This window comes from Chanos chanos, chromosome 7, assembly GCF_902362185.1.
Source record: "Chanos chanos chromosome 7, fChaCha1.1, whole genome shotgun sequence".
In the NCBI taxonomy this organism is placed as follows: domain Eukaryota; kingdom Metazoa; phylum Chordata; class Actinopteri; order Gonorynchiformes; family Chanidae; genus Chanos; species Chanos chanos.
Window position 1 is genome coordinate 5,067,298 of NC_044501.1, and position 25,847 is coordinate 5,093,144.

General features: G+C 40.0%; 1 protein-coding gene across 1 annotated transcript; it reads left to right on the forward strand.

Annotated features, from left to right (window-relative positions):
* Window positions 1–24,453, forward strand: LOC115817203 (adhesion G protein-coupled receptor E3-like). The gene is made up of 13 exons (XM_030780468.1): window positions 1–235; window positions 16,028–16,378; window positions 17,098–17,276; window positions 19,608–19,791; window positions 20,745–20,864; window positions 20,996–21,177; window positions 21,628–21,789; window positions 22,085–22,291; window positions 22,737–22,966; window positions 23,193–23,259; window positions 23,550–23,641; window positions 23,734–23,896; window positions 24,367–24,453. Exons 1-13 carry the CDS (start codon window positions 1–3, stop codon window positions 24,451–24,453), a joined length of 2,259 nt encoding a protein of 752 aa, XP_030636328.1.
* The last annotated feature ends 1,394 nt before the right edge of the window (window positions 24,454–25,847 follow it).

Sequence of the window (25,847 nt, forward strand, 5' to 3'; positions counted from 1 at the left end):
ATGAGACACCAGCCTTGTTCTCTCGTGCCACTGGATAGCCACGACCTAATCAGTCGGTTACTGATGGCGACGATAGTGGTCTCGCAGATAGTGAGAGGTGAAGTTGTAGCACCACAGGGTGAGGACGGACACTCCGTGGCCACTATGTCCCCTCCGACGCCGGTGAAACGATACCAGCCTTCCTCCAGCGTGCTGTCGCTCGGCGGCCAACCAGGGAACGAGGTGGAGCGAAAGAGTATGTTTCTCGAAGGATCTGAGATGTTCTTGTAACTGTTGCAGACATCTTATATAGCATAGGAGGAAATGACAGAACTCATTAAGTCAAATAGGCTTCAGTCAGCAAGGTGCACAATACACACACACACACACACACACACACACACACATACACACACACGAACACACACAGATACTTTAAGAGTACAGAAGAGGTAAAGATCTTACTGTAACTGTCACATCTGTTGCTGCTGTTGCCACATGTGGGACTGCACCATGGACTGGAGTGATCAGAGGTGGTGCATGAGTAATATGTATCGTCCATGTAGATGACAGGGGAAGTACATGGTGGTTTCTTAAGTGAGTGACGATCTAGGAATAATCAAACACACATCGCCTCAGAAAAAAAAAAAAAAGATTACACAAAGAATCACATGCTGTTGTCAACTGAATGACCGCCTATGTTTCCCACAAAACAACTAAACCTTGTGAGTGTATACATTTTAAACACTACACTCAAGCCACATGTAATAATGAACAGACAATTACATACATTTCAGCTATGTAATAATGCAAAGCTACTGGTTATTTCTACTATAACATACCAGAGCATGTGAATAAGAATTAACAGTGTGTTGAGAGAGAATTGGTAGTTGAAGTTGCTGGAGTTTCACTTACTTCGAGCAAAAGTTGTCCCCAGTACACTCACAAAAGCCAAAGCAACACCTGATGAGAAGACATGGCATTACATAGTTTTGATGTGTAACAGGGTGGATTTACCATTTTTATCAGATGCAGATAGTCTCTAACATTGTGTTTGTGTCGCGCAAATGCAGAAGAGCAGAACAGGAAACTACAACTGTTCCCATAGGTGCTCTTATTTGATTTGCACCAACGAGATGTCCTCAGATTGAATCACCAGTTTGTGCTGATTCCAAAACCAACCCCCCCCCCCCCCCCCCCCCCACAAACCCAAATAAAATAAAGCCAAACAAGTCAAAAACAAACAAACAAACGCAACACATGACACCACACGAAACGACACAACACAACACAACACAACACTACACAACAACACAACGAATGCAAATCTATTCAAACTGTTCCTCTCCCTAGTAGTTTGTGAGCATACATTCATTTGTGCCAGTCCTGGGCTCTGGACATTTCTTGCTTCTAATTTTCATATCGTCCTATGTGTGACGTTGTCTTGTTTACATGTGTTTAAATATCGTGAATATAGTTTCTGGCAGTTGGGTCTGTTGTTGGGTCTATGCTGACTGCTCCCTCCCTGATACACTCTTAACCGTCATCATTTGTGTATTGTGGTGAACAATAGTCCATTTAGTTTCTCGATCATTCCAACACACTGAGCAACGGTGAAATTTTTACATTGATCACCATGTGACATACTACCATTAGGCCAATCAGTAAACCTGCTTCATGAGACAGAACATGTAATACATGCCAAACGAATTTTCATTACTCCTGATTTCTCACTTCTGACATGTCTCCACTGAAGTGTTTCTCTGACAATAACAGTAACTTCCCAGACAATAAAGACCTGTTCCCTAAGGATTCTAATCTTGCTGACAAGACATTGTATCTATTGAATCTAGACCATTTTCAAAAGCATTTCAATAACTTTCAAGAAAGAATCTTTGAGAATTTTTGCAAAGTAGTTAACTGTTCATCCCAAAAGAACTGCAACCTTTTCCCCCTCATTTTTTAGCTTTTATAATAATGGAAAACCCATCTGTTATATTTTCACCATAAACCAGTCTTGTAGGGATGCATAATTAAGCTGTAAAGGGAATTTTCTAAGCATATACAGTACAACATTTTTATTGGCTCCAAGATTCTTCAGGAAGTGAATGGAAAGCAAGATGCTTCTGCGGATGGAAACCTGACATTCAAATAGAAGTTCCCCTCACTTTCAGAATATATCTACTCTGGCTATAGGTCTGTTTGTCTGTTGGATTAGCCTGTTCCTACTGCCTGTAACTGACACTGAATTCAAATCACAGCATTCTGTGTTTGTTTTTATTCCTTCTCTTCTTCTTCTTCTTCTTCTTCCCTCTTCTTCTTCTTCTTCTTCTTCTTCTTCTTCTTCTTCTTCTCCGCCTCCTCCTCTGCCTCTATTTTTAAATTAATCTCCAGCCACAGATAGTCACTGAAAGTCCGGAATCTGTTTCTCCTCTTTTCCATACTCCAACTAATTTCTCAATGACACACAATGTTCCCAAAGAAATGAACAGACAAAACCACACAGACTTCAGTGGAAGAGTTCTGCATAGGGTTGAGAATTCCAGAAGAGAGCCTCTGTAGGATTCTGTTGATAATGAAAATTTAGACCATAGATTATCAAATTCATTGCAAGTGTGTGATTAAGCAGCAGGGTTACAATATTCAAAACACTGTAAAAAAAAAAAGAGACACCAGAGACACGTGCTGCATGCATGTTCTGGGACTGGGCTCACTGGCCAATCACAACCAGGTTATTTAATGCGCATTAACATTCTAGACTAATGCAAGAGTCGCATGCAGCGGTGAGATGGCCAATGTAAGCCATGGACAAGAACATGTCAAAAAGTAAAGGAGTGGCTGAAACAATGAAAGAAAAAAAGGAAGCAGGCATTAGAGACACAGGCTTCCAAATGTAAAAACAACTCCGACATACTGTTTTGGCATCAGCATCTTCGAGTGGCCAGCATTGCTATTTTCGAGGAGCAGACTGAAGCGATAAGATGGACATTAAATTACAGGCTAGACTACATGTTGACTTAAAACTGCCCTAACTTGGGGTAACAAAATGACCTCACTGATAGGCTACTTTTAAGTTACTATTTAAGACATGTTGATGGCATGTTACAATGTAAGTCTGTGCCTACTGAAATAGACACATGCTACTTTCCATTGCAAAAGCCTTTGGATACGCTTAGAGTTACCTGCCAACAATAAAAGACTATATCATTACCAGCACGAACTAGGGTGCTAAACGTAGCGATTTATCCCACCCCCCCAGCTGTACCTCACATATATACAGTACATATGTAATCAGCTCTCACTTAAACACACCTCAAAAGATGACACAAAATGTGATAAACAAAATTTGCATTTTTTTGTGTGTGTGTGTAGGTTAGGGTTGCAATAAATGCATTTGCAATTTCACCCCCCCCCCCCCCCCCCCAACTGACTGTTGTATACTACTGTACATATGTAATCAACCCTCACCGATCTGACCCAAGCACCCCCGCCCCCCCCCCCCCAGTTAAATTCAAAAGCTAATCCTCCTACCCCGGCAGTTCACACTGATATTACAAACGCTTCAGGCTCTATTGCAGTCGTTACAGGCTCAGCTCATTCAAGCCAATTAAAAAAAATTTTTTTACTTAATAAATAAACTTTATTTATTATATATATATATATGTTTGAAATTGGCTTCTATTGATTGTGATTAGGTTTTCTTTGATTGTTTCTCTTTTATCGTTCAATTTGTGATGTGCTCATTAAAACATTTCAAGGCAAAAAGAGTTTTCAATTTGAACTGATCAAAAACCGATCAAAATGTGAATATTCCCATTTGCAGGGTTTGCTCACAGTGTAACATGTTGTATGCTGTCTGATCTCTGATCAATATAAAGTTTGATATGCAGTCTTATCTCTGATCAGTGGAAAAACCATTTGCATGGACATGTTGTTAAAATTTTTTGGCTTGTTATCAACAGTGGTTGCCCTGAGGACTCTTGGCATCAGTCCCGGCGACATGCGCGGGCCTGTTTGCGTCACCAACCCCACTTCCCACCAATCATCAGTCCTCGCTAGTTTGCACAATATTTTTTTTATCAGTAGGCTACTGTTATCAAAAGTCATCGTTTTGCAGACACATAACTCCTGAATAAAAATAGAGAAGTGTTTGGTCTGATCAAAAAAATAATGATAATTTGAACGATTTGATTTGTTTGTCGATAGCGGAAATGATCTGGTTGTGCACTTCGGCTCGTATAGCGTTTTTACAGTATACAGTATACGCAGAGAAAACGCTTAATCAGTATTTCAAATATTTCCCCTCTGACTACATTCTCAAGCTTTTGGATATATTTAGTGCTGAAGGAAAGCTATAATTATGTAAGATTCTGAGTATCTTACTATCATTTAGGTATGTTCTAGCTCGTTAAATGTTTTTACATATATGCATATACAGAGAACGCTTAAACAATAATTAAAATATTTTCCCTCCGACTACGGTCTCGAGCATTTGGGTGTATTTAATACTATGGAATAGCTATAGATGTGAGCAGTTTGGAGTGTCTGACTGTTATATTTGATACTTTAAACCGCGTTAACCTTTTTTAACGTTAAGCGTTTTAGACTGTCTCCAGTTTACGATTAATGGATTTTGCTACTGGAGGCATGCAGTGGACACTGGGGAAAAATAAACACCCAGCGTCAAAAGAACACCAGACTTGTTAAGCTATGTGGAGAGGCAAGGAGAGACGGATTCAGACCACTACAGAAATCATAACTTTAATGCAGAACAGTTAACGCAATACACAACTTGTCATCAGTTTTCGATGTAGTCCAGAGATGGCAAAAGTAAAAGTAGAAATACTCTTGCTAAAAAAGTACTCTGAGTAGAGTTAAGGTATCCCTCCCAAAAAAATGCGTAAGAGTAAAATAGTGAGTTTAACTCAGTTTAATTTAGAGTACTTTTCTGGCAAGAGTACTTCTACTTTTACTTATGCCACCTGATGTGGTCGAGTTTTTTGAGTGAACCAGCTACCTTGTAAAGGTGACCATGATCATCTTGATTGTATGGCTGATTCTGCACAATGGTGGTTGTCCACAGGCTATGTCTCGGATTTATCTGGTTCACGATCAAGTAAAAACTGTTAACCACGAGGTAAGACGGGTAGGAATTTAATGTTAATTTGAAAGATAATGTTATTACGCAATGAGGTTGCTATGCCCCCCGTGCAAAAAATGTAATGCCCGTCTGAATTTGTGTCGGGCGCCGGGTCTGACTCATGGACTCATTTATTTTCATAGGAAAATTAAACCGTAGAATATTTCCTCTTGGTGCAGGTTTGTTTACTGCAAATTCACAGCTTACATACCCGCAATAACATACAAGTACTCATATTTCTGTAAACAACAATCCCATGGAAGTTTGTTCTAGGTGAAAAGAATATTTTAGTCAAGAACAATTTTTTAGTCATACACTCATCAGACACTTTTTATATTTAAGTATTTTCAATATCTGTAGTCATCTTTATAGACAGTTTCTCTGTTTCTGTTCTGGTGTAGTTTTGCCTCTGAATGTTACTAACCCCTGTGAATTGGTTCTATGATTTGCATTATCTGCAGCTACTCTTTCCATAAACGTCTATTTTGTTTTCTCTAATTCTCCCTTTACAGTTATTAAAATGTCATTGATATATAAACAGCGTCTCAGACATCAATGTAAAGATGTGCGTAATTGAATGAAGACAAAACAAAACAAGACACCACTGAGAAAAAATCCAACTGTTTTATCATATGGAGTTCACTAATGCCCAGTTAATGAAAGCTTACATCAGCATTTTTTCAGTCGGTAGAAAAGCCAACAAAAAGAAAATATTAAAATGACTTACCTGGAATAGTAAGAATATTCATCCTCCTGAATCATCACCCAATGCCCTTGTCTGCCCAGGTAAATGGATATCAGAAAGTGTGTGTGTGTGTGTGTGTGTGTGGGGAACAGAGAGGCAGTGGAACGGAGGGAAGGTGGGTGGAAATAATATGAAAATGCTCTTTTCCGAGAAACAGAAATGCTTCATATGGGCATGTGAAAATCCCCCTGTACTGATGATCAGTGATTGGATTGATTGTTCATTCATTAAAAATTAGATGGTTAATGTTGGTTGTGAGTGGGGATAGGCTCATGGAGCAGAACCAAAGAATCATTTTTGAGGAGTTTTTTTCTTGCCCGCTATGAGGATCAAGTCACAGGGTGCCACCCTGCTCTGGTTGTTGTAATCCTCTGGGCATGTAAAGCCCATTGAGACTGAGATATTGGCCTTTAAATAAACTTGACCTTAAACTTGGTTGGGTATTGTTTAGTGTCTTACCTGGGCCTTGTGTATTGGTTAATTTCATGATTACTATCTCACTGTGTCTACTTGGTTTGGTGTGTTCACCTGTGCTGTGTTGCTGGTTTAGACTGTTGACACTGAAGTGTGCTGGCTATCTGTGTAAAGATCTGTGCTATCTGCGTTATTAAACTGCTTCAGGGAAGCAATGTTCCTTTGTCACACTCTGTTGCTGAGTTGCTTCAGCAACCACTACTACAGTAGTTTATTCATGTTAGAGAATGTTACCGATTTACATATCAGCCCGCAACTGTATTTGTGACACATTATGTATATGAGTTTGTTTTCCCTTTGAGGACATTGTCATTGTCACGCCCTGGTCCCTCTCTGTCTTTTTTTGGCCCCCTTTTCACTAGTTCTACCCCTTGTGTCAAGTCTGTGTTCTGTTTCCCTGTTTCTCTTGCCCCCCCCCCCCCCCTTTTGGTCAGTTTTGGTTTAGCCCTGTTTAGTTTTTTAGTTCAGTCATCATTAACACCTGTGTTCAGTTAGTTTGCCTTGTTCTGTTTGGTTTAAATATGCTCCTTAGTTTCCCCTGCTGTTTTGTTCTGGCATTGTTTGAAATTTTGTCCATGTCATGTTTATTTCTTTGTCTGCCATGGTCCTGGTCCTGTATTCTGTTAGTCTCTGAAATTATTTTATGTTAACTTTTAATAAAGAGGACACTGATCTACACACGCACAGTGAGCCATATGTCACCAAACTCACTCACTTGTTTTATGTCGTGAAGATGCAGTGAGGTGTGACACCAACTTCTCACATTTACAGACAAAAATAACTACCCCCCCCCCTCAGTTTGTCCAGGGGGGTATTTCAAGAAGCGGGTTTAGTGAAAACTCTGAGTTTGTTAACCCTGAGATGAGGGAAACTCTGGGTTTTCCGTTTCAGAAAGCGAGGTAACTCAAACTCTGGCTTAGTTACCGCAGTAACTGACTCTGTGAACCTAACCTGCTCGCTGGCAGGTTTTCTTCAACAAATCCTGAGTTTCTCCCTAGCTCCTCCCTCCGACTGAACCTGAAGCATCTGTAAAACATGGCGTCTCCTTTCGTCGGTAACCCGATCGGTGTTGAAGCCAAATTAATTCGCATAGCCTTATGTCGGGAGAAGTTTTTGAGACCCCAATTAGATGTATTATCATTCCCTGATGACTACGTAATCGAGCGTTACCGTTTTTCATCACAATCTATCATTTATCCGAACAACGGCCTACATATTACACATTGTGGACTTCTTGCTCTCAAATCGGAGTAAGTTCTTTGCTCTTCATTTTTATTTCTGCCGACGGGAGTTTCCTTTATCACACTGGCGACGCCGAGTATATCGGGAAAGCAACTGTTTGTAGAGCCGTAAAAAAGTGTCCCCTGCACTTAAACGGCTACTGCACATTTTCCTAGTGTCAGAGCTCTAAGGACCATCAAAGAGGAATTACACAGGATTGCAGGCGACTGATGTAGAATCATTCAGTTAAAGGTAACGATATTTTAAATTATATCCTGTTCATGACATTCTGCTGTGACCTCAGACTGGGATCAATCGTTAGTTTTTATGTTGCAGCGTTTCCCAGTGTCATGGGCTGCATCGATGGCACACAGATCCCTATCACTGCTCCTTCAGTTAATGAAGTTGACTATGTGAATAGGAAGTCTTTCCACAGCATTAATGTGCAGGTACACTGACTATTGTCTTACAATAACAAAGACTATACATCACAATATACTGCAACTAATGTATCTCATTCTCTGCACTGTCAAGATCATATGTGATGCAGTGCACTTTATCACAAATGTTGAAGCCAGTGGCCCAGCTCTGTGCATGATATACGAATGTATCATTAGTGTACCCTGAGCAACAGATTTGCACATGGTAAGTAAAGCTTTGCACAAATATCATTCCCTTGTCTCCCTCTTTTAACACCCTTAAAATGTATCCACTGTATAATTACAGGAGAGTTTGATGGCCACCTGCTTGGTGACAGAGAGTACCCATGCCAGCCCTCTCTGTTGAGCCCTTACCCTGACCCTGAGCTGGGCCCCCAACAACGTTCCAGTGTGGCCCACTGCAGGACTAGAGCCTGGGTTGAGATGACAATAGGCATGCTCAAAGCCCGGCTCCAGTGTCTGCGTAAACTCAGGGTAACCCCAGAGATGGCGTGTGACATTATTTTGCCATGTGTTGTTCTCCATAATAATATTGCCACAATTAGAGGAGAGCAGCACCCTGCCGCACAAATGAACGATCCTGAGGAAGACAGTCCCATCCACCCTGCAGATGTCCTGGATGGAGGAGCCATCCGAGAGAATTTGCCAAAAACATTTCACAGATTAAGATACCACCACCCCCAGCAGTCAAATAAAGAAAAATCAGTCACATTTTATTTGGTCTTCTTTATTTCCAACAAATGCAGCAATTACTATATTTAGATTGTTCCAACAATTAACAATTCACCTGTGACCATGCACCCACCTCTAACTGCTGTTCCAGTAGTTGAATTTCAAGATAGGCCATTTAATCTGCCACTGCAAGTGCATCATTTCTCAGTCATTTTTAGCCATTTTCCTCCTTAATTCATAACTGAGAAAACATAAGGATGACATTCAATTCTACAGATCTACATGCAGAATTAACCTGGCATTTATTGAACATCTCACTGTGTCAGTCTGTGCTGTGGAGGTTGATGGACTCTCCTCCTGGTGATGCCCAGTCATGCTCTGTTAAAAAGGATAAGAACATGTCATCCCTTCAATGTGCATTTTAAACTCAAAATTCCACACAAGAATGTAAAAACATTTTAATAGGGAGAGAAATATCAGTAGCTACCATACATAATATTAATGTAAACCACAGTAGGCCTTTCTGAATCCCTCTGAGACAGCAGACAACGTGTCTTCATCATCATCCTGTGATGAAGAGCTTTCTGATTCAGTATACTTTAAAGTACTATAATTGGCAAAATCTCTGGGAGTATTTACAGCCCAAATGTTAAGCTGCTAAGCAGGATATTAGGTGAGAGGACATTTGTGTGTCTTAAAACAGCATTCTGTTGGGGGTTAAAGCTGCTCCAAGTTGAAATAGCCACTGAATGACATTTACTTTGTTTAATATGTCAAATATGATTAAAACCAAAATGAGGTACAACCATGAGCCTGTAGGCCTAAGCAAAATGTGTCTTACCTGTTTGAACTATATTTTATATTTCATTTTCAGCGGCTACCAAGTGCGCTTTGTGCCTGTAGGATTGCTCCTAAAGGAAAATAGAATTTTATTCACTTACATTCCACCACTTCCACCTGTAATATTAAAAGAAAGTGTGCTTACATGTTAAATGAATAGACTTCTGCATTCAAACCTACGCATTGACTAGGGCAGCAATTCTCTCCCACGCCGATTATCTCGCCTTTGCCGATGCAGGTGGGAACCGAACCAAACACCTTTTTGCTGTGAGGCGACAGCGCTACCCGCTGCGTCACCGTGCCTACCCAAGTTGTGCTCATACTCGCCATAACTACGTATCAGAATTTCTAACTGCCGCGGGCTGAAGTAAAACGACTTTTGTTTTCGCCGGTTGCCATGGTGAATCGTAGTATCAGAGCTCCACTGATGATGGCTTTTTATAATTGTCATGCACGCGCTTAACTCGGAGTTAAAATACTCAGAGTTGATCGAACCAACTCAGATCAGCTTTTCTGGAACCGAAAACTCAGAGTTTCCCATCTCAGGGTTAATCAGCTCAGAGTTCAGAATTAAACTCGGAGTTTGTTAAACCCGCTTCCTGAAATACCCCCCAGGATTGTCCCAGGGTTTTAACCTGCGTGTCCCGGGTACTGACAAATATCTGAAAAACACTAAAACAGCCCGGTTTTCAACAATCACTACCAAATTGTCCACCACAGTTCAAATAATAATTATAATTCTATACTTGTTTTTAGCACTTACGCAGGCGCTTATCATGTTCTGTCCCACTCCTTATCACCTAACACAATGAAAAAACACAAACAACAATGCACCTTGTGTCTGAATTTAACAGTGATTTGTCTGTATATGTGTGTCAGTCAATCAGTGTGTCGTTGTCAAAGTTGTTGCCATGACGCTTGTGGCTCAATCAGTCTGTCAGTAAGCTAACGGTTAGCATCATGCCAAAGAGAAAGTTGGTCTTTTCTAAAGACCTCCAGAAGGCTACCCGTTTCTTCATCAAGTAGGTGGCAATGAAAATGCTGCGTTCTGCACACACTGCAGGAGCACATTCTCGGTCGCGCACGGTAGAAATACAGACATAAAAAATGGCCGTAAGCGGTTGGCTACAAGCGGGAAGTAGCATTGTTGCGACCTACTTCAGGGGTGTAAACTCCCATGACAGATTCAATTATAATTCAAAAGAAAAAAGAAAATCGCAACTATTTTTTGCAATTTTCATTCCTTCCCGCAATTCGATTGCAAAAAAACGCCTAAAGGCATCGCAACATGCATCGCAATTTTTCAGAAAAGCTGCCGTGAAATCAGGCATTTTAGACTGTAACAATCTCAAAAAAGGCTCTTCAGACATGATTTTTCATAAAGTGGTAACCCCAAACACTGAGTAGATATCACAGTTTGTTTTCGCATGTTTCGATGGTCCGCTGATTTAATTTTTCATAAAACTGATTTGTGTAATTGAGAGGGGACACTAGACCTTGACCAAAACTGTAACCACAGAATTAGAATTCAAGTTTAATTTTGTTGTGTGCAACTGACCGCTGACTTTATAAAATATTTATATACGCACGCGACATGTCAGAGCAGGAGCCTTGCTTCAGCCAATTAGGTGGAGCTTTATGAATGAGTCTTCCCCTGCCATACTACATTTAGAAAATTCACCCGCCGTGATCGGAGGGACGCTACGCTGCTGTGATTGGGTAGGGTTAGGGTCGGGGTAGGGGTCGTGTTAGGTTACAACCAATCACAGTTTAGAGCGTCCCTCCCTCCCACCTCTCTGGCTGATCCCATCTAGCACCAACCGCTTCAGAAATTAAAAATAATAATAATAATAAAAAAAAAAACGGGGTGGGGGGGTGGGGGCTATTTTCTGTTTTTGTTTTAATGCGTCTTTATTTTCTGTTTTACAGTGGAGAAGACGGAGTCCTTTTTTTAAATTTTGTATATGCTGTTTCTGGACAGGAAGACAAAATATGACTTGTTTTTCCATTATTCATTTTTGGATTTTGAAACGAAAATCAAAACACCATTCATTTTTCATTTTCTCATCTCTGTTTCTGAAAGGAAGATAGAATGACCAAAATATACACGGACCTTTTACCCATGGGCGTATTAATGCCCCCCTTTTTAAACAGTAGCAGGCTATACTGTGAAATTCATAGTCACCACACAGGCTTCAGGGCCTTTCACCGACTGGCTGTTGGACAGATGCCATGACACACACTTAGACTTGTTGGTTCTTTATTAGGTAATTAGTATATCATTGAGTGTCCCATTGCTGTCTTTGGGTTTGGTTAGGAGTTTAGCTATAGTGCAGTGAGTCAGCTACTGATAACACTATTTTAGCCCTGTCCTTTTTCTTTTCTGGGTCTTATTATTTCTGAAAAAGATCTGTGTGATGCTTAGTAAGAATTTGTTTTTGCAATTTTCCTTCTTTTGACATAGCCTGTGTTCATATTAATATTCAGATCTCAAAAAAGGAAGTGGTAGCACTCTGTGCATATCATGTGACATATGTCATTTGGACTGCAGGACAAAGGTCCCTGACAAATAATAATAATAACAATAAAAACATAAATAGATAAATAAAGAAGAAGAAAAAAATAAGATATGAGGTGAAGTTTCTGAGAGGAAGCAGAAAATTTAAAAGATAGAGTAGATAAGTAAGAAGTTCCACCTCACACAGCTAAAGTAAACATGATCAGTTTGCTGAACTGAGCTCAGGGTCTGTCTCACATCTGCATACTAAACTAGGTTGGTACACAATAAACAAAACGGATCACTCAGACATGCAAAGCTTTGCCATACATTTCCATGTTACAGCAAACTAGTCTAATAGTCCTGGAACATATTATTGTCACACAGCCTCTTACTGCTGTCAGTCTCTCTCTCTCTCTCTCTGTCTGTCTCTCACTCATACATCTGTACACCTCAGCACACACATAGAGGATTGACCCTCTGAAGACTGGAGGAAATGAAGGCTCTTTTTATATCAGGCAAGTCATCTCTTCTTCTTTGTCCAGTTTCCTACAAAAATGACATGTGATTTAACTATCCCTCTAATGCATGTTATACTTAATACACATACTTTTCATTCTTTTTTGTTTTTACTATTTTGTTCTCTCTCTCTGAACCAGATTTAAAAAAAAAATCATTTTCATCGGTTCTGTTTTTCATCATTAATATCAAATTGAAATCAAAGTTTATATGCAGCTAGATCACACATACCTTGCAACCCTGAGTCAAGGCTAAATCTGAAACAGAGAGAGAGAGAGAGAGAGAGAGAGAGAGATTGTGTTTTTTAATGTGGTACAGTACATCTACTTACAATGTCTAGATTTTTTTTAACTCTCCAAATATTCAATTAGTATTTGAATTTCATAAGACCAAGATGTTTTTCTTGGACAAGAAATGATAATATTTCAAGTTATATTCATTTCTTATTCTGTTCTAGTTGGAGTAATTAGGAAACATTTTGCTACAATACACAGTTACTGTATTTTCTATGGAAGCACCAGATGTTTACTTGGTGACTCTGTGAATTTGAATCGATTTGCATTGACACAGAATAGTGTTCAACTTTCCTTACTGGAAGAGTAGCCATATGAGTCTCCTGCTGATAAACTTTTTTCAGGCATCCAAAATCAGGGATGTCCCGATCAAGTTTTTATTTAATCTTACAATAATTGAAGTGGTTAAATTGTCTAACTGTCAGTTACGTTGATACTTTCTCTGAAAGTCTCTTTTTTTGTATGTTATCGTTATCAATCCTTAGCGTTGACTGTACTGCTCTCTGTGGTCTCTCTCAACGGCTCTGGTTTAGACCAACTCTCATACATCACATCCAGCTAAAGCGTTAGGTGTTTCAATTTTGAAATGATAACTTGGTTGTTATTAGTAGCCTTGAGGACTAATGTATACTGTATACTGATCTAAAAAACGTTCAAATTTAAGGATTAAAAGAAAACCCGTTAGCCTGGAACGCTGGCCTCAATTAGCCCAATTTGAACGCACCGCTGTATTCGCTACCAGATGGGCATGGCATTCAAAGCGATTAATTCAGTTACGCTCTCAGTAATCTTTTTGGCCTCGTCACTGTCTCTCTCCTTTTAAAAGTATATCCTCCAGTGTATGTTGCTTCGGAGCAGTCTTTGTCTGTGTTACCTGAGTGAGCTCACTGTATTCCGCTGAGTGTTTTAGGCGCCATACTAAAGCGGTAGTAGCCTATTGAACGCAGCCATGTTGCTGCCGCCTTGCGAAATGCTGGCATTGCAAACATTACAAGTGGCTGTTGGAATGCTTTCATTTCCAAATTTAAAACATATCCATGCTGCAGACATTTTAGCCGCGTCCTGCCACAAATCATGCTCTCCGTTTATGACACCTGTGTGAAAGCTGACGTAAAAAAGGATCGGGCTTAGTGTAGTGGTCAGTAAAGCCGATACCGATCAGTTAAAAAATGCCTTGCTCGCCCGATAACCATCTTCGAGATCGGATCGGGACATCCCTATCCAAAATCCATGTTTGCATGAACAGCCTCCACTTTGCGTTCTCACAACAAGATGAAGTGTTGCATGAAGAATGTTCTACATTAAAATGAGAGAGGCAGACGAAGGTGGGATTGGTTAGTTTAGAATAACTGCTTAAGTAGTTATATAAGTAATGTTAAAAAAAAATAATGTTTAATTATGTAGAATGATGGTCAGCTTACTCACACTATCTCTGAAAACAGAAGCCTTAAAAATGAATTTGTAACTTAAGTAGTCACAGCTATAATTATGTCACTAATGTCAAGTTTCCAGGTGGGGTAATACACTGTCCTTTATAAGCAGCACTTCCCTAAACTGGGGCTGGTTTCTCTACCATTTGTTAGCAATGACCAAAAACTGAACTGATGAAAATGAATGTACATTTTTAATCAATTTTATTTATTTCTCTTATGTGCTTTTTTCTATATGGTTTTATTTTATTAATTAATCTACTTATTTATATTTAATATGGTCTTGGAGAGAAAGAACCTAATTGCTACATTTATGTTAATTCCTTTAATAACATCTTTTTTACACATATATCTAATAAAATCCATTGTTAAAGGAACTAATTTATAATTTATGTTTACTCCCTTAACTATACATCACATTATGAGTGTGTGTTATGGAGAGGAAAAAAAAAAAAAAACCCACAGCAACAACAACAACAACAACAAAGACCTAGCGGCCAGAAAGATAAACTCACCTAACCCCAAAAGAGAAAACAAAACTGTTCTATAAAACCACCTAGCACTTTGCACTAACTTGGTTCTACTGTGTGAAAGTAATAGTCTTATGTATGTGTGCGGTGGTGCGATATTCTGTCTCTCCACCAGGTGTCACTGTTGCTTTGCTCCATGCGTGTGGTAACGCCTTGGCTGCAAATATCTGTAAGTAAAATGACTTTCCTTGTCTGTCCCAGGAATAATGTACACCCATCAAATATCATATTACACCAGTGTCTGCAAGATTACATGCTGCTCAGACCTTCTCTTAAAACAGGATCCAGTGGATTCATTTGTTGCCAAACTGAAATTTTCCTCTCTGCATGAAGGCTCCTCTCTAGTGTGGGGGACTCACCATGTCCCCAGAAAACTCAATCACATCTAAAAACCTATTTAAGAAAAAGTCGACTGTAATATTGTTACCAAACTGCTCAAACTTCAAATCTAAGAATATTTCAAATCTTAGGAAATGTGAGCTAATTGTTCTTTAAACTATATTCTGTGCAATTTCTTCCCTCCCAATCCCAAACTGACCGTTGTCCCTCGGAATTTTGTTGCGCCAGCTCACCTCCTGTGTCAATCAAGGCGGGACTTAATAGTTACAACCGATGTCAGCCAATAGTATGGCATCAATTAGTTTTGGTGACGCTGCTCAAAAGAAGAGGGTAAAAGAAATGAATCACTTAGAAACTGATGAGCTATATTTCAAGATTACATTGTAAACAAAATATCTGTTGCACATCTACCGAATGGGTCACATATACATTTATAAATACGTATTACATATAAAACATTGAGTGGGCTTGTATTTGCTAATGATTTGCGGAGGTGTTGTGTGTCATTCACAGATAATATCACAGTTACTGGGACAGCTAGAGGAGCGCCATGTGTTTTCCCCTTCACCTACGGAGGTGATACATACTACTCATGCACGTCTGTCGATCACACCGGTCCATGGTGCAGTACCACAAGCGTATATAGTACACTATGGGGAGACTGTATTGACTACGGTAAATCTTTCAGTCAACTAAATATCATCTGTCATATTCATGTTTTCTCCCTCCTATTGTATGTCTGTGCGTGTATGTGTGTGCGTGTGTGCGCGTGTGTGTCTGTGTGCGTGCATGCACGTGTGTGTGTGTGCATGTGTGTGTGTGTGTGTGTGTGTGTGTATGTTTGGAACAAATTTCACTCTCCCTAACGCACCTAATTTATACCATTCTTTGTTCCTTCTGTGTACCAGACATCTGTCAGGATTATAGAAACATCTCCGACCCGTGGCGCAACGTTCGTTTTAACTCCACCGCCTCCTCTGCCTGGCCAAAAATCAATTCTACTCTTCATGAAGGCTGGTACCGCTTCACTGGGATTGGTGGAGATATCATGGCTGAAGGATGCTCCACGGCTCACCATAATGGGATTACACAATGCGCATCTTCAGGAGAAACGGGACACCCGGTCCGTAGGGTCGATTTGTGTGATAAAACTTCTTTGCTCTGCTCATTTGATGGACACGATGATCTCACTCAGCTTCAGTGCCCTGACGGCTTTTTCCTCTACTATCTGTTCCCCACACAGGGCCTTTTTCTCACAGGTGAGTGTCACATAAAACAACTGTCTGTCTTGTGTTTGTTTGTTTTTGTTTTGTTCTTTTCATGAAATGTGGGGTATGTTGAACATTTACCGCTGAATGAGTCTGATACATACTTTACATGATGTATACATATGCATATGAAAGACAAAAGACTGAACTGGTAAAAAAAAAAAAGAAAAGAAGAAGAAGAAAAAGATAAACATCACGTAACACCATAGGATTCATAACCGATACATTAGAATACACTGTTTGCATAACTCTCATGATATGAAAGTGCACATGATGTAAAAATACTCATATCTGTGTAGTATTCACAGGCTGTAAGTGTTTATCTCTCCTGCTCCTATCTTGGACATGATGTAATAAGTAAATAAACATCTAAATGAATAAGATGTGATGCTCAGATGTGTGGCAAACGTAACAATCAAAGAGAAATGTGTGTGAAAAAAAACCTCAATTAGTCCAAATAAGACCTTTAATCCTTCATAATTTCAAATGATTGCATGTCAACGGGTGTAACCGTATGAGACCAGTATCTGAAAGTGAGAGTGAAACCAGTCTGGGCGTTCTCTCTCTCTTTCTTGCCAGCTGAACTCCTTTTTTAAGGATCCCTTTTAAACTTGGGAAAATGTTTAATAATCTTAACCTTTATTCTAATGCCACATCACTATATTCTGAACCCTTGTTTTCTGCCACATGACCTCTCCCCCTATCTCCAGGTCATTACAGATGTGATGACTCCTCCTGTGGGGAGAATGCACAGTGTGTGTCTGGAGGAGGGTGTGTATGCAAGCCCGGTCTCAAGATACCTGATGGACACCTGCCAACAAGAGACTCTTATGGGTGCACTAGTGACAGTGGGATTAAGGGTAAGGCAGCCAACAAGAGACTCTTATGGGTGCACTAGTGACAGTGGGATTAAGGGTAAAGCAGCCAACAAGAGACTCTTATGGGTGCACTAGTGACAGTGGGATTAAGGGTAAGGCAGCCAACAAGAGATTCTTATGGGTGCACTAGTGACAGTGGGATTAAGGGTAAGGCAGCCAACAAGAGACTCTTATGGGTGCACTAGTGACAGTGGGATTAAGGGTAAGGCAGCCAACAAGAGACTCTTATGGGTGCACTAGTGACAGTGGGATTAAGGGTAAGGCAGCCAACAAGAGACTCTTATGGGTGCACTAGTGACAGTGGGATTAAGGGTAAGGCAGCCAACAAGAGACTCTTATGGGTGCACTAGTGACAGTGGGATTAAGGGTAAGGCAGCCAACAAGAGACTCTTATGGGTGCACTAGTGACAGTGGGATTAAGGGTAAGGCAGCCAACAAGAGACTCTTATGGGTGCACTAGTGACAGTGGGATTAAGGGTAAGGCAGCCAACAAGAGACTCTTATGGGTGTACTAGTGACAGTGGGATTAAGGGTAAGGCAGCCAACAAGAGACTCTTATGGGTGCACTAGTGACAGTGGGATTAAGGGTAAGGCAGCCAACAAGAGACTCTTATGGGTGCACTAGTGACAGTGGGATTAAGGGTAAGGCAGCCAACAAGAGATTCTTATGGGTGCACTAGTGACAGTGGGATTAAGGGTAAGGCAGCCAACAAGAGACTCTTATGGGTGCACTAGTGACAGTGGGATTAAGGGTAAGGCAGCCAACAAGAGACTCTTATGGGTGCACTAGTGACAGTGGGATTAAGGGTAAGGCAGCCAACAAGAGACTCTTATGGGTGCACTAGTGACAGTGGGATTAAGGGTAAGGCAGCCAACAAGAGACTCTTATGGGTGTACTAGTGACAGTGGGATTAAGGGTAAGGCAGCAATCCAACGAAGGCGCAATTTCCAAACTACTAGAAAGCGAAAAAAAATGTTGAAACTATACAAAGTACTGAAGAATACCATGGATCTCAATTCTAATAACTAAACAAACAAACAAAAAAGCAAACAAACAAACAAATCAATATACTGAACAAGATTCCTTTTTCCATCTGGAGAAATTTCATTTGACAGTAAAAATGATAAGACATGTCTTTTCTTGCAAAACAGTTTGTCTCAGAGGTCACCTCTGTTCATGAGTTCAGCTCTGTTCATATCAGTTTGGCTCTGTTAATGAGTTCAGCTCTGTCCATATCAGTTTGGCTCTGTTAATGAGTTCAGCCCTGTTCATCTGTCCTGCTCTGTTCCTCAGTTCGGGTCTGTTAATTTGTCCAGCTCTGTACATATCAGGTCAGCTTTGTCAATGAGTTCAGTTTTATTTATGTGTTCAGTTCTGTTTATTCCGTCCAACTATAGTCTGAGTACCTGAGTACCTTACTCTTTCTCTCTCTCTCTCTCTCTCTCTCTCTCTCTCTCTCTCTCTTTCTCTCTCTCTCTCTCTCTCTCACTCTCTCAATCTCTGAGTTTCTTTCAGACTTTATCTTGAGTGAGGAATGCAAAGTAAGTGGGGAATGATGGCTAAGAATCTAAAAATGGATCATTGCAGTTATTACCATGTTACAGCATAGCAGATTTTTTACACATGAAATGATACTTTTGTAATTGATTTCATATTCTGTGTGATTCGTTGCTGTGATCCAGGAACAGTTCACAGTGGAGTGTACTCTTGAGATAGTGGACCGAATACGAAATATCTCATCGCTCACAGTGCTTCCAGCAAATGTGAGTTGCAATGCAAACAATTTTGATTTACCTAGAGTCACATTCTTAGGGCTTTGTGCTTGGGTATTGCCATCAGTGAAATGTCCAGCCATGATGGAATAATTTAGAATACAAACAATTTTAACATTCCAGTAATAGATCATTACTGTAGTTTATCTTAAAATCAAGTGTATATTAGACTATTTCATGATAGTATTGAAATGAACAAAACATGCATTGTTTCTCATTACTTTATTTCTGTCGCTGATTTCTGTGTTTGAGAGGTTCTGGGGAATTTATCATGGAAAAATCTTTTTACACTGAACATTGATCAAGGAAACACTCACAAGTTTGATTACTCATGTCTGTTTGTCCTGATCAGATACAGACAGGATGATAGCACATTGTGGATGAATGTCCTTGAGTGTGTGTTTCCATTTAACTGTTTGTAGGTCTATAATTATGTGATTATATTGGAGTGTTTCCATTTAAATATTTGTGTATAGATAGTTATGTGATTATATTAGACTGTTTCCACTTAGCTGTTTGTGTTTGTATAATTGAGGGATTCATTTAAACTATTTGTTGTTTATGGTCAGGAGGTGACCACATTACTGAGGACGGTCCTGGACTCCCAGGAGATGATACTAGCGGAAACCACTGATCCAGACAAACTGGTGTCACTCGGAAACTCCGTCATTCATGCCATTGAAAAACTGGTGTCTACACTGGTGAAACCAACAGACGCCCAAAGCAATGAGAGCATCAACACTCTATCTACGGGTAATCAAGAACATCAGATCTGAATGCTAATTTAATGTCATTGGATGGATAGTTGCATGTAAAGCACTTTAAAAATATCAGATAGCTGTGGTCTAGAGGTTAGAGAACTGGGCTCGCGACTGAGGGATTTTGAATGTGTGAGTCATTTAATGAGTCTATGTCAGGAACTTAGAGAGACTGGACGCAAGTGCAGGCAATACTTTATTCCAAGTTGTAATCCGAGTGGTTAGTCAATAAACAGGCAGGGTCTGGTATACAATACACTGGCTACTGGGGTTAGGCAAGATCTAAAGTCAAGAACAAGCTGAGATCGATGCACTGGAAGGCTAACATGGATAATAGGGCTAACAGAGGGAAGAGGGGGGTGTTCCAGAAAGCGGGTTTAGTGATAACTCAGAGTTAGCTAACTCAGAGTAAGTAGTAAACCTCCTAATAGAGGAGCCCTAGGGCTTCATTCTCCTAGCCAAACAAAGCCATAGAGCTCTTCTATAAGGAGATTTATTACTTGCTCTGAGTGAGCAAACTCAGAGTTTTCGCTAAACCCACTCTCTGGAATACCCCCCAGGTCTAACAAGCCTAACAGGTAACTAGGAAGAAAGCACAGATACAAACAGTATTCAGGTAACAAGGTGATTTAGCTAATCAGGTCCATCTGGACTCTGATTGGCCAGGAGACAGGAAGTTTGAGATAGAGCCTGGATGGTCTAATTCTGAAGTAAAATGAGGCACAAGGAAATCAAGGAACCAGATGCTTGCTGTTTGCTGTGGTCGGTGCCACATGCCTTTGATATGATTTATGTCAAACATTGAAGGAAGACAAAAACGCACAGTCCAAACCAGCTGGTTATTTCAAAATGACCCATGCAGACATGCAGTTTGGTGAACAGGTACCCCTAAGTTCTTCTCATTCTGTGGCATTCTCTCTCGTTCACCTTATTCACAACATCTGTCAGAGGTCAGGGTTTTCACTGTTGGACCAAACACTACAGTGAAAAAAATCCCACCGCTTGACACCAACAATACTCTCCTGGATATTGACCTTGTCGGCATTTCCAAAAACAACAGAGAGCATGGTAGGACCCATGTTTCTGTTCACTAGTTGTTAACATTTATCTCGATTCACAAACATCAGATTTACGATAACTCTACATGAATGTATAGTGGTTTGAAAATGGTCTGGTTATTGACCTTTTTTTTTTTGTAGGAAATGCCTCTGTCTCTCTCGTGACCTACAAGAACATGGCAGAAATGTTGAAACCCTCTCTCTTCCACTCAGAGAACAACACAGTCAACACGATGATGTCCACAGTGGTCTCAGCCTTCCTGCCCAAGACCACCAACAAAACATTAACCAAACCAGTTAACTTCACCCTGAAACACATCAGAGTGAGAATTTTTTACATTCATTCTTGTGCTAATGTCACTAATAAGGGAACAGCCAGCAAGACCATTTAACAGAAATTTGGCATAAATCACTCACAGTGAAACACTTAATTGTCCAAGGGTCCACAACAACTAAACCAGAGAACAGTCCACTCCTGACAGTAACTCCTTTTGTCAGTATGCTCATGCGCTGAAATGCACTGAGGCAGCTTCACTTCAAAAGCACATACAGTGATGGGATACAAATTCTGTTTTACATCAACACAAATTTGTGATCACGTAAAGGTTTCATTTAAAGTCTGTATAGAGAAACATTTAATTCTTTTCTTTTCTTTTCTTTTCTTTTTCTTAATGTAACAGGCAAGTTGTTGGTATGTTGGTGTGTTTTTTTGTTGATTGAACATTCATGTTTTATATAAAGTTTTATTACATCTCCATGCCTTTCTTGATTAGGAAATGGATCCTAAAGGTCTGCTGCGCTGTGTGTACTGGAACGTTAGTGAATGGGTTGTGGACGGCTGTTCCATCACTGAGACCAACTCCAGTTACACAGTCTGTTCCTGTGTACACCTGTCCACTTTTGCTCTCATCATGCAAACTAAAAGACCACCCAAGGTAACACAGGGACAAATAATCACAACATACAGTCTACTCAATGTATGAGGAATATTCACTGGTAACCTTTGATATTTAAGGAAACGACTAGTGGCTGTAATCAGTGGCAACACAACTTAGACTGAATTTACAGTGTGGTTAAAAGGCAGTTAATTTACCATGTGTTAAAATGAGAGTAAACATGCATGTATGAAACTGGACAAACAAAGGATTCACTCCTCACAGAGCTTCAATGCTGAAATGTTTCTGAAACAGGGAAAAGAATCAATGTGCCTAAATAAATGTTGTTTTTCAGAGCAACTATCTCATGGAGATTGTGAACACAGTAGCAGTAACTGTTGGGCTGGTCTTTCTGTTCTTGGCTGTGTTGACCTTTGCTGTCTTGGGGAAGAACTCAAGCGTGACCAACACAGCTCTACTCAACCTCTCTCTCTGTCTGCTGCTGGCTCATCTCCTCTTCCTCCTCACCCAACACCTCCTGCCCTATATACGCATCCACAAGGTAATAACCATAGCTGAGCAGTAGCATTGCCACAAGTACCAAAGCTATTAGGTTAATTGCTTTTCAGTTTGGTGGTGGTGTGGCTACTTTTGTAGTCAGGCAGCTTTTCAGTAGTAGGACTAAACCTGTTTCATCAGTCAAGTGGCGAAGTACCATGGATGAGTCAGTTGAATTCAGTTCCATTGTCCCAGAAAATACATAAATTTTAACCACTCACTCATATATTCTCTCTTGGCTTGTTGGAATCATGACAAAATAACACACTAAAATAATTCAAACTGCACACTGGGTCTCACATTTTCAGTTAACCCCATAATGGTAACAATAGGCCAGTTAGAACTTCACAAACATAAATGCTCATTTTTAGCATTCATACACATGATGATGGGCTGATGCAATGATGTGATGTTCATTCAACTCTCTGATCTTTTTTCTTTCTCCTCAGAGAGTTTGTGCTGCAATAGCTGGAACACTCCATTTCCTTTTTCTCTCTGCGTTTGTGTGGATGTTCATTGAGGCCATAATACTCTTCATCACAGTCAAGAACCTATCAAAGATCAGATCCAAACAGGAGGTGGTTCACTGGGGATTCCTGCTTGTGATTGGCTATGTGATCTCTCTGGCCGTGGTCTCAGTGTCTGTGGGGGTGGTGCCTGATGGATATGGCAGTGAGGAGTGAGTACAGAGAGGAGACAGAGTGTTGGACAATAAGAGTGAGAATTATGAGGTCACATGCTGATTTGATATGATTGGCTTCCTCAAAATTGTTCAGTCTTTGTGTTTCAGCTGAATATGATAAAGAGAGAATGCAAAGTTCAAAACGAAGTGCAAAGTGCTAACTACCATGTTATTACTGACTGACAGTTTGTTGTTTTGTATTGTGTGTTTCTGCTTTTTGTAGGTGTTGGATTAAGAAGGACAAAGGCTTCACCTGGAGTTTCCTGGGTCCTGTCTGCTTCATTCTAGGAGTATGTACACATTGCACATTGTCCATCATTGTAGATAAGTCTGTATTTGACCAAGGGAGAATTTGAGATGCTATGAATGATCATGCAACATACGACCATATCAAACTAAACATTTATTTAAAAAGTGGGAGAGCATCGTATTCACAAGTAATACTTTTGGATTCCACACACTGGTTTCATTCCTCACTCTTTTGATTGAACAGTGAAAAAAAGCAATAGGAATGATCTTTATGCTGAGTTTATATCTTGTCTGATTTTGAGAAAAAGACAACATTTCGCTCTTTGTCCAGGTCAATTTGATTCTCTTCATTGCCATAATCACCATTCTCAAATGGACTCTAATGAAAGTGAACACTGAAGTCTCACAGCTCAGGTCCACTAGGTAGCACAAATCCAATGGAGTATTAAAATATAATTCTATATCTGCTTGTAACATAATTCAAATGTCTTTAATGAACTGATTCTACTCTCTAGGACTATGGTGTTCAAATCCCTGGCCCAGTTTATCATCCTCGGTTGCCCTTGGATACTGGGCCCCTTCACACACATCAGTGAGAACATGGAGCTTGTTTTCCTTTTTTTCAACTCCCAGCAAGGCACCTTCATCTTCCTGGTCCACTGTGTCCTCAGTAAAGAGGTAACTATGACTCCATTTCACGAGGGCCTACGTAGTCCACCCTGTTGCACCTGTAGCCATGACCTTAGCCTACTTAGTCCACCCTGTTACACCTGTAGCTACGACCTTAGCCTACTTAGTCCACCCTGTTACACCTGTAGCTATGACCTTAGCCTACTTAGTCCACCCTGTTACGCCTGTAGCTACGACCTTAGCCTACTTAGTCCACCCTGTTACACCTGTAGCTATGGCCTTAGCCTATTTTGTCTCCCTGTTACACCTGCAACTGTGGCATCTCATTAATTGTTCAAAAGTTCAAGTGGCTAAAAGTATGTGTGTTTTTCTTGTCGTAAATCACATATTTCTACATTTCTATTTTTTCTCTCTTTTGCCTGAGTGTGCATCTATCAGTAAATAGACTCTATATTGGTGACTATTAACTGTTGATCTGGTCTGACTCCGCCCCTTTCTCTTCTCATCTGTGGTTTCAGGTCAGGAAACAGTACAGGAAGTGGTGGCTCACACTCTGGCATTGCCACAAGTCAAGTTCTCATCACAGACATTCAGCTGGACCATGAAAAGCTTCAGAATCTCTTTAAATCTCAAGTGATTTCATGTTAAAAACAATAACAAGATTTTGCCAGTTTCTATCCTTGTAAGATTAAAAATGTGCCCATATATTGTGAAAATTTAAAATGGAATATTTGATGAATGATTTACATTTCAGGATCAGCAAAAATGAAAACTGTGTATTGTTTCATGGTGCATGGATTTTTTATTTTCTTTATTTTCACATTTCTTATTTCGTATTCAGTAATAATACATTCATATAATTAATTTACCAAATTACTATTCCTAAGTAACAATTAAACAATGAATACATTAAATCCATTCAGACAAGTCATTCTTTTGTGTAATTACACCGTGATCATTTTGTGAGTATGGGTGCATTGAATAAACTTGCTCTTTCCAGGCCCTAGATTTTCCAACTCATTTTGTGTTGTGTTACATGAAATATTACTGTACAAAAAATGCTCTGGAGTACAGGAAATTAAAGTGATGTAATGAGAAGGACTGGAGACTGGATACATGAGCAGAGCAGTATGATTTAACCACAGTTTTGATGTTCAACAAACACAAGTACAAACACCAGCAAACAGAGCACTGCAGAAGCCCAAGTCTGAAGTTCATAAACAGGCATTGGTGAAAGCATGGAGGAGCTTAATACAGCAGAGGGCTAGACAAAAGCAAAGCAGAAACTAAGCAGAATTCAGCACACAATGGATTTACGCGGGCCAACAGGGAATCGCTTTGCAAACTTAGAGATTTGAGAGAGTTCACAGCTGGCAGCGATGGAAACAGGTGTACATATACAGAGTGCACGTGACACTGATCTGTGTTCTATACAGATTACAGAGCACATTGCTTCACTAGACTATAATAAGTGAAGCACAGAACTAGCAGTCAGGTGAAACCGATCTCTGCATAGTCGACTGACACGTGTGAGAGTGTGGCGTAACAAGGGAAAAGATGGTGATTTATTGTGCTCATGTGTTTTAAGATGGTGATAAAAAACAATAACCATAAAGACAAATGCCATATGTACACACACCTCTCCTTATAAACATATGTATATGTATATATGTATATGTATATATGTTACGAGGGGCCAAACAGAAAATATATGGTGTACGCTTTAACTTGTATATGATTGGCTGAGAGCTGGTTAAGAGATTATTTACTATTTCTCTAGCTGTTTGGGCCATCTCTTCACTAATTCCCCTTTGGAATTTGGCTCCCCTACTTGAAAAGTCCTGTAACGTGTTCAAGTTCACCATGGTGTATAAAGTTATCAGTTGTACGGATTAGTTATGAGATGTACAGTTACAGGGGTTTTATCTCACTATAATAACCAGCTAGCTGCACATTATCCCGCTTATTACATGGCTACTTACTTAATCAGTCAATGATT